This window comes from Halyomorpha halys, unplaced genomic scaffold (genome assembly GCF_000696795.3).
Source record: "Halyomorpha halys isolate HHAL.00 unplaced genomic scaffold, Hhal_1.1 Scaffold71.1, whole genome shotgun sequence".
Classification (NCBI taxonomy): Eukaryota; Metazoa; Arthropoda; class Insecta; order Hemiptera; family Pentatomidae; genus Halyomorpha; species Halyomorpha halys.
This window is the reverse complement of record NW_027107476.1, coordinates 1697908-1708075: the sequence shown is the minus strand read 5'-3', so window position 1 is coordinate 1708075 and position 10168 is coordinate 1697908. Positions and strand designations below refer to the sequence as shown.

The 10168-nt window shown below is 32.1% G+C and overlaps 1 protein-coding gene across 6 annotated transcripts in view; it reads right to left on the bottom strand.

The window, feature by feature from the left end:
• Positions 1 to 10168, bottom strand: part of LOC106692791 (uncharacterized) — a 102922-nt gene that overhangs the window by 35066 nt on the left and 57688 nt on the right. For all 6 annotated transcript variants that reach the window (XM_014438962.2, XM_067045817.1, XM_014438966.3 and 3 more), the window contains exon 2: positions 1109 to 1177. In XM_014438962.2, the coding sequence (XP_014294448.1) occupies positions 1109 to 1177 (69 nt within the window). The remainder of the gene's footprint in view (positions 1 to 1108; positions 1178 to 10168) is intronic.

Below are 10168 nucleotides of genomic sequence, written 5' to 3'. Positions count from 1 at the left end.
ACTGAAGAATGAGGCCTGAAACGTCGGCACTCATTTAATATTTTTGCACTTTCTTTGTATAATTTTGACCCCTACCACATTTCATTACAGTCAACTATCCCGTACATAGTAAATAAAGTTTTTCCGCAATCTTATGAATTGTGATATTAAATTACAAAAATAATAATATGTTTAAACACAATTTTTACTACTTGAATTTCATTCTCAAATTTCAAATTTTCCAAAATTTTGGGTTTTAAATTATTGGAGTGAAAAGGGATTACCTGACCCATCCCAGGGAGAAGTCCCTGATTTTAGGACTGTCTTTAACTTAGTTGAGGACACGAGAACTTAGGGATTTGGGGGCCCTCCAGATTATAGATGGGGCCGTTCAAATTATTTCCTGAACAACATTGGGTTACAAAGAGCATTAAACAACTTACTTGTTAAAATCTTTATTTATTTATTTATTATTAATTTCACGCCGTTTTCTAATTTTAGCAACTTTTTAAATATTTCTAGATTTAACTAATATTTTAAAGTTAACTACCTCCCCCGTTTGAAACATAAATGTTTCCACTTTCCCCCTCCTCGATTAAATTCGAGTTTTATAAAAATATTTTAGATAATATATTTCGAAATAAATTAACATATTTTATTGATCGATTTAATGTCAAAACAAAAAAGCAGAAACAAATATTCCTTACTTAATCTAATAATACTATTTCATTCGAAATTTGCTACCCTTTATATTTTGAAACCCGGGCATGACCTCCTGAGCCCCTCCCCCCTATCTGTCCCTCTTATCGTTTAGAATATTTTGTTTTAAATTATGTACGCGTATACACACATTCTTTTTCCATAACTCCGATGTATTGTTTTGTATTTTTCTGAATCCTAACACATAATCTTTTTAAGTCATCTTCTGCAATGCATTCCAAGGTATTGTTTTATTTAATTTTTTTTTTGGCTTATTATACTTAATTAATTATTGCCCATGCACTAGGCTGGTATTTGTATATTTTTTCATTAACAAAATATATATAGATATCAATATAAATTAATATTATTTTTTAGGAAAGTAAATTTATTTAAAAAAATATATATAATAATTTAAATTACCACTTACCATTTTTTACGACGCCATTGAGCAAGGCGGTGGTCATACCGTCAGGTAGTTTCTGTCCACCATCCTTACCTGCAACCATGACGAAATATTAGTGCCATCCGACAGTCTTGACACAACACCCAACACAAGACTGGCAATGGATGTTGATAAATAGAGACGTGATGATAGGAGGGGAGTTGCGCGCGCGTCTGGAAAATAATCGCGGTCTCCCTAGGGGATGGTTTTACTATCGATGTGTCGGTGGGGGGGAGGGAGACGAAATCGACTTGTTGCGTACAGTTTCAGAACAATAAAATTCTATGATTTATAAAAAAAAAAAAATTAATCTAATTATTTATAAATTTAAATATAAAAGTTATAATCAATTTAACAATAAAGCTCTACCTTTTTTTATTGCTCCCCTTCTTCACCATTATGTTAAAATATAAAAATTAAGTTGTCAATAATTTATTTATGGAAATTTACAGTTATATCAATTTAAAAAAATCTAGTAAATCTATTGTGCGTTCAATTACAACAGATTGATATCCTTGTGGAGAATCTATCCATTGGTAGAAAGCCAGTATCATTTATAGAGAAGAAGGTTTCGAAGCCATATTTTTTCAGACTTCTAGAAGGTTATCAGGTAATGATGAAGCAAGATTAGAAACGAGTGGGTTCGGGTAATTGAGTTTATCTTGGAAGGATTAATATGTGGTTCTGGCCAAGTCAGCAACATATGGAATATGGAGGTCGATGTGGATACTTTTTTGGGACAAAAGAGCATTGAGGATTTTACAAAGGTTTTGTATTGTAAGGTTTGGATACGAGAGGAAGATCATGGTTTAGTGGAGCACCTAAAAAAAGTTCGAAAGCCTAATCATCAGAGCAAATGATAAATCTTTTATTCCTTTTTTAAAATAGTTAATATCTATCTACACTGTAGTTAAATACATTTTATTTACAATAATAATTTGTACCTATTAACGAATTACGGATGAATATATGTTTGTGTGCACATTACTTATGTTTGTCCTTTGATGTAAATGGGTGAGGAAATTTTTCTCGGTTACGAAAATAATAATGGAGTGTTACTATTTGAAATTTAGTGTTTTTTGGTTAATGAATGCAAACTGACCTTCATAGATACCGATAAAATAAATATATCAGAAATTGCAAAGGTTGTAGTTTACCGGGACTAGGCTGTTCGCTAAATATTGGATCATTTCGGAAACAAGTAATAATAAATATTTATGCCTCGAAACTTAGTGTTATCTTTTGTTTCAAAAACTTTCTTTCTTTCTTGTTTCAAAAAACAAAAAGCAAGTGAATTGGAAACGGCAATTTATACTTAAATTTTGCGTAAAAACACCGAATAAAATTTATAGGGACGTTTCCCATAATTTTCACCAATGTTACCGCCTTACAGATATTACAATCTGCCACACAATTGTGGGCAATAGGTAAAGTGATTAATGATCACATTAATACTAAAATAAGAATAAAAATAAATAAATGAGAAAAAAAAGCTCATAAAAACAAATAAATCTCTCTTGAAATTCTAAGTATTTCTAAGCGTAGATCATGAATTTCTAGAGTTGAAATTGGGGTACAAAAATTATATGTAGTGTTTCCGCTCCAGTATTCGATTTACATTATGTAATTATGTAAATCGGATGTAACTTAGAGTACGAGTTTATAACGTTTGCTTATTTTTCAATAGGTTGCTGTTATTAGTGGTTGTACACTAACATTTAAAATAAAATTGAGTAATAAACATGAAAAATCTGATAGTTCACAACAGCGCATCCCAAATGTTTTTTAATTGCCATGACACCCTTCATGGGATAAAAAAAAAAATCAAGGCACTCTTGGTTTATTAAAAAAAATTTGCGGCATGCCTAGATAAATAAAATTAAAATGTCGGCACAATTATCTTTTGAGCGGTTTCATATGAAGATATATAGTACCAGTTGAACGTATTTTGAAGAAAAAATAACGCCAAGTAAATATTATAATGCACTATATAATAGCTATTTTAATTTTAATATTTTTTCTATATATTTTTTGTAATATTTTGAGGAGACGCATTCGCTTACCGCACTCCTAGCAAACCCTTGAGGCACCCACTTTGGAAACCGCTAGCATATATAATCTTCTTTCTGGGTTTGGGAGGTATTGGTTAATATTTTTTCATATATAAAGGGTTTTAATTTCAACTGTAATATATATTTATATTTATGTTCATCATTTAAATTTAACCTAATTGAGTAATATAATTAACATTTTTCTCAAAATATATCATAATTAGTGGTTAAACACAATATTTATGGCTTGAATTCAGATAATACTCGTAAACAATATTTAAGGACTTTACATAAGGTTAAGATCCAATAAGATAACTTCCAGAGGATATTAACAAAGGTACATTGTTGGATCTGTCTCTTTGTAGCTATGAAATAGATGATTCATCAACTTCTAGGAAAACAATGTATTGCAAACAAATCTTTGTTTTTATATATTTCATTTTTTTCTTTAGACTCTCTATTACCTGAAATATAACATGAAATATAGCAAAAATACAAATTTAAAACTATTACAATATTTGAAACATTATGAAAGCTCAATGCCTCATTACGAAGGTATTTGTACTTATTGGTACTATTTATTTTACTCTTTTCAGTTCAAAACAATTGCCAACAATTGCTAATAAAACAGAAATAAATATAATAAGACACGCATAGTAATAACCCGAATTTTTAAAGTTTATTAACCTCTCCGAAATATAAAATAAAAGCGAATTAAACGTTCTTTGGAGACAATCAATTTCGAATACTGAAGTCAATAAAAAAACTGCAGCGTCTCAACTCAATAATAATTAAATTGAGTTTCAACTCAACCTTTTCTGAATTTCGTTTGTTCATCTGTTTTTACATGATTACAACCAACCGTGGATTTCTTTAAATTAATCATAATTACTGTAAATCGGGAAAAACAATGTATATTTAGGAATTATATTTTTCAATTTTCATCTAATTTTCTTTAAATGTTTGTTAATTGGAACTATAGGGTTGGCAAGTAAGTCCTTTCGGTTTTTGTATTCATGTTTTCTTTATTATTTGTCACATTTTTCTGATGTAATTAATCCCAACAGAGGATTGTTTATCCTATTTGTAATATGTAAACATTTATGTCTGTTGACACTTGTTAAGATTAGGTCAGTATTGAGTTTGTGATCCAGCTGAGAAGATGGACGGAAATATCATGCATTATAGGCATATTTTGCTTTATTACTTCAAAAAAGAGAAGCGAGCTGCAGAGGCACATAAAAAGTATGGGGATAATGCCTTAACAGAGCGCACGTGCCAAAATTGGTTTGCCAAGTTTCGAGCAGGGAATTTTGACATAAACGAGGCACCGCGACAAGGTCGCTCACAAGAAATTGAAACCATTGATGTAAAGGCGATATTCGATCAAAATCCATCCCAATCAGTGTGAGACATCGCAGAGGTCCTAGACGTATCACATTAAAGAGTAGAAAATCATTTGCGAGAGTTCGGCTACGTTTCTAGGCTTGATGTTTGGACCCCCCACACTCTCACCAAAGCCAACTTGGCAACACGCAATTCCATTTGCGATTCACTGCGTAAACGTCAAGAAAACGATTCATTTCTTAAAAGACGTGTAACGGAGGTTGAGAAGTGGATTGTCTACGATAATGTGGTGCGAAAAAAAAACCTTGGAGACCCTACAACGAACCACCTGGAACCACATCTAAAGCGGGATTGCACCCAAAGAAGATGACGCTTTCTGTATGGTGGGATTTCAACGCTGTGATTTTTTATGAACTGTTGCCATAAGGTGTATCGATCGATTCCACAATATACTGCTCACAATTAACAAAATTGGACGAATCGATTCGAAGAAAATCCAGAACTAGCAAATCGAAGTGTCGTCTTCCATCATGACAACGCTAGGCCCCACATTTCGTTAGTCACCCCCAATAAATTGTTTGACCTAGGATGGGTTGTTTTGCCCCACCCTCCCTATTCACCGGACCTTGCTCCTAGTGACTACAGTTATTCCGGTCTCTACAAAATTCCGTAAGTGGAAGACGGTTTGAAAACGAACAGGGTGTCAGGGAGCCCATTGATCACTTTTTCGCTAATAAACCACAGACATTCTATGAACGTGGGATTATTCAGCTGTTGCTGAGAGATTAGGTAAGGTAATCGAAAATAATGGACATTACATTAGAAATTAAAATAAATAGTTTGTACAAAATATACTTAGTTTTCTTTCACCCAAAAAAACTGAAAGGACTTTATATATATATTGCCTATATATTGCCATAGTAATTACGACTTAATGTTATTCACCATAAGAATTCTCTCATTTTTTTTTTTTTTTGTTGAAAAAAGGCGATTAGATATTATTGAAGAAAGGGGCCTAAAGTACAGGAGTACGATGCCAGTAATCCATTACACAGAATATACATCCGCAATTATTTTATAGAAGATTTAACATGGAAACGCATTTTCGGTCATTGCGAAACTCTGACTAATGAGGTAATTAATTTAATAAAATATCGAAATAGATATTTTCATTCTATAAATATTTTTACATTTTATCTCTGATGTATAACGAATTGTGTGGTCTGATTGTCTCAACGTCAATTCTCGTTTCGATCTAATAGCACGTTATCCTGCAAATAGTTGACATTGTTGTATGGAAAGCGTTAAGCCCATCGACATAATGGTTCGTAATGACGTCTTTTAGATGCTATGCTGTTAAACCTATTCATTGTGTCTATACTGATGAAACTGACAGTTCAGCTAAAACATTTATTCATCTTCTCTCATAATGCAATTTGTATGATAGTAAAATTATCTCATCTTCTATTGGTTCCATTTATCTTAATGTCCAATGTTATTATTATGTCGATATTTCTCATTATTTTTTTTTCCTGAAAACATTGTAATCGTTTATACTGTATTGAAATTCATTGTTATTGCATAAAGATTATCGCTTATACCAAGGCGCTTGTCGTTATTGCATAAAAATGGACCTTTATGCCAACCACCTACAAGCATGAAGCGCATGTTGTCATTCCATAATTATAACCCCCTAAAGGTACATCTTGGTACAAGCAAGACATCCCACCGTCTCCAAGGTGTGTGCCATTTGAGTGTCGCCAGTGTGCTACTCTTTGCAAAGTGATGAAACGGCCATTAGTTATTGCTATTTGCCTAAAAACCTCCGACGATGAAGCTGACAGTTTGCTGTAAGACTGATTTGAGAAAATTATAATATAACTCCAATTATTTAATTTATAAGTGCAAATAATTATCAATCCATAAACATTCAGAATATTAATACCGCCTTGAAGTCTACGGAGTGTAATGATCCCAGGTGGTGAGGGCTAGTCCTCACTGAATCTCACCACGAAAGATATCCCGGTAAGGTAGCTTCCGATCAGTCAGCAAAGTGTGGCGAGAAATTTCAACTCTTCCAGTCGACGGAGTAGGAGCCGGTGTTACATGCTATCAAAGGCCTTGCTCCAATCCAGGGATATGATGGCATTGTTTGATTCCTCTTCATCTGATCTTGGAGTTTTGCCTGGTGTTCTTCGCAGGCAACACCTCGCTGGAGCCAAGTCTGTTCAGATGGAATAACATCTTCTCTGCAGTGCTCCATGAGGTGGTGGTGTACCAGCCACTCAAACACTTTGCTTATGTGCGAGAGGGGGCTGATCGGGCCATAATTCAGCCAAATCAGCTTTCTTCCCTGGTCTCATGAACGATACCACGACGACTTGATTCCAGGCTGCATGGAAGTTGGATATGCGATATAAAGGAATTAAAGATGTTTGGAAGGAATGGTTTACCCTTTCTGTGAAGCATTTTCAGTAAAACGCACAGTTTCTATTATGCATATGCTCTGGGGACTTCCTGATGTGGTTAGGAAGAGGAGGAAACTTGGGGATGTTCCAGTTTGCTGCCTTCTGGATGATAGTGGTGATGACTTCCACTGAGTCCAAGAGACAGTCCCTGGCAGTGTTTCTTCAACCTTCGATCTGGACCCCTTCCACGCGACAATAATTATTGTCCATAATCGTCCTAATTTAACTAATTTCTGTCATCAGATTTGCAATACATAATAATAGTTTATACTGTACTGAAAGTCATTGGAGAGCTCCGTAAATGCATATTATATTCGTTTTATAAAATAATGTTCCCAGAATCAACAATTTTCATTCACAGTTTGCGTGTATTAGACATCAAGGAACAAATTTGGTTCCGTGCCCCCTAATTTATCGGTCAGTCTGTAGTCAAATTTGTGTTCGAACATTATTTTCAGAGATTGTGCCGGTCAAATCCTAGTTTGTCTAATAATCACTAATGCATGCGAAAAAGTGTTTGCCTCGGCACCTCTTTATTTTAAATGTGGACCAAATGTGGAGAGGAATTAGGATATTGTAGTGGCATATCCAAGTGTAAATATTAGCAAATTCAATTTCTTACTTTTACTTAAGCATTGGCAGAGCCTGTTAATTTAGCTCAAAGTTGAGTATTAGTGTGACATGTTATAGTATAAATTGTATCAACCACTTTAGCTTATCTATGCGAACAATTAATTTTTTGGATACACCTCGGTTTTAAAAAAGGTTAGTCCCGTAGATTTTATACTCAGAAGATTAATCATTGACCTTGAAAGAAAAGTAATTACGTACTCAATATAAATTGCATCATGGATAATATACAGAAAAAGGAATTTACAAAAAAAGAAAGTATGAGGTTAAAAATTAATATAAGTGAGAAAAGTAGACTGATTCATGTACTTTTTTAGCAAAACCTTTTTTGTTAATAATAATTTCTATATCAATTTATTTAACTAATATTGAAAAAAAATATCTAATCTTTTGTGTATAAAATTATACTATTTATATATGATATATAAATATTTACTGGGTTGATATTTATAATCCTTAAACTTGCTCTTCCAAGTCGTTTGAAAGCATTTCTAACTGGCTAAAAAGTAGCCATACTTAATTGATCGGTTTACCCACTGGTGTTATGAAATTAATATCAGCCCTTTATAACGAACCACTACTTTATATTACAAATTTGTAATAAATTATCCTCAGTTAGTTGCAACTTCGTGGAAATTATTCCGATACTCATATCAAGGAGTTCAAAAATAAATTTTTGTTGACCAATTTGGGAAAGCCTCGGAACCAAAATGATAATCATAATTTATGTATTTGCAGGAGTCCTGGAGTTACTTTATTCATCTATTTTTTAACAAAACATTTAGCCATGTTATCTAATTCGTTGGCGGAATAAAAAAAAAAATTCCCCCACCCCACCATTTTCTTTCCGTTGGAGTGGCCTCAAACAATTTTACACTGGTTGGGTAGTAAATCATCAGTGCTCTGAATACATTACTTGTCACGTGTACAGAAAATAATTTTGTACAGAAATATTTTGTTTATACAGCTACTAAAAATTATTGTTATTACTAATTAATTTTTGTTATCGATAGTTACATTTATAAATATCGGTGACAACTCATTTTATTTATTAGTTTGATTTTTCTATTATTTATTTTTTTACGAAACTGCCTTTCAAGACCACGCAAATATCATTACTTTTTCCTTCTCACTTTTTCTCTTCTTCTCTTCCAGTATCTTATCATCATTTCTAGGTGTCTTAGCTTCCTCTCTTCCGTCCACGCAGTACCCTTTCGTTTTTCTTTATTGGCCGCAAGAGCATTTATTTATTTCAATTTTCTATCCAGGCAGTCCTTGTCTGTTATTTTCAATTTCTTTTTTCCTCGATAGGTCCTTCTTATTGTAAATATCTCTATTCATTTTTTTACTAAATTCTATATTCTCTTGTATTATATTCAGATAAAATTTATAATATTCGATAAGGCCCCCATTATTAAAAATGTCCATACAAAGTGATACCTTACTTGGTATTATTTATTGAGAACTTAATTTAAGAATAGCCTTTATATCGCCTTTAATGGACAACTAAACTAAAATTTTAAAAATAACGCAAATGTAGATAAATAAAACTGTTACTTTGCCTAAGGTGTGTGATACCTCGTCCGAAAAAATTAATAATATTTCAGAAATATTAAAAAAAAATCAATGCATCGCTTCTCAAATATACTTGTTCCAGTATACTTAAATAAAACTCTCTGATTTCAAGAATTATTAATTTTTATTAATAAAAAATAATAAATATTAGTAATTTTTTTTGGAGTTGTGAAGGGAACACAGTTTAAATGGCAATATCATTTTCATCATTAGTCAGAGATGTTCAATTTTGTTTTCTTTTATAAATCAACCTGTAATTAAATTTTAATTGCCTAAATGCAATGATCATTAACTAAAAAGATGTCTAATTTTCATCAGTGAAATTAAATTTTGAAATAATTATCCAATTATTAGCTTGACTGTTTCGAAGTTTTTGAGAAAATATATCAATGTTTTCAAGTTTTAAAATTAATCTTTGTTCTAGTACTGGTAAACATTTAGTAAAATATTGATTCATTAGTGGATCATCATCTTATTCCTAAAAATAATTAACACATTTTTATTTATCATTAACTTTATTGAAAATTCTATTAAAACAAATCAAATTTTTTTTTGTCTTTAAAATTTTTGTTGAATTTTTCTGTATATTTACAATGGCAAACAATGAAAAGAATTTTATGAATAGAACATGCTTCGGAATGTTACCTTCTATTCCAAAAGGCTGTAGCATCAGATCTATCAAAAATCGTCTTAACAGTCAATTCAAAAATGTATTAAATAAGAATAATATAAGACTGGCTTTCATCGTACTGTATTTTTATCTAGGTTTAGCTTTATTAATGATTGATGGTAATACAATTATGTGTAGTACAAATACTTTTTAAATTTGTAATAATCCTTCCATAATAAACTTCCCAATCACCCAAACCAACTCGTTTCTAACCTGGCTTCTCCTTCACTACCTAATAATCCTCCTAGGCGTCTGAAAAGAAGATGCCCTCGAGATCTTCTCCTTTAGAAATGTTTTTGGAGTT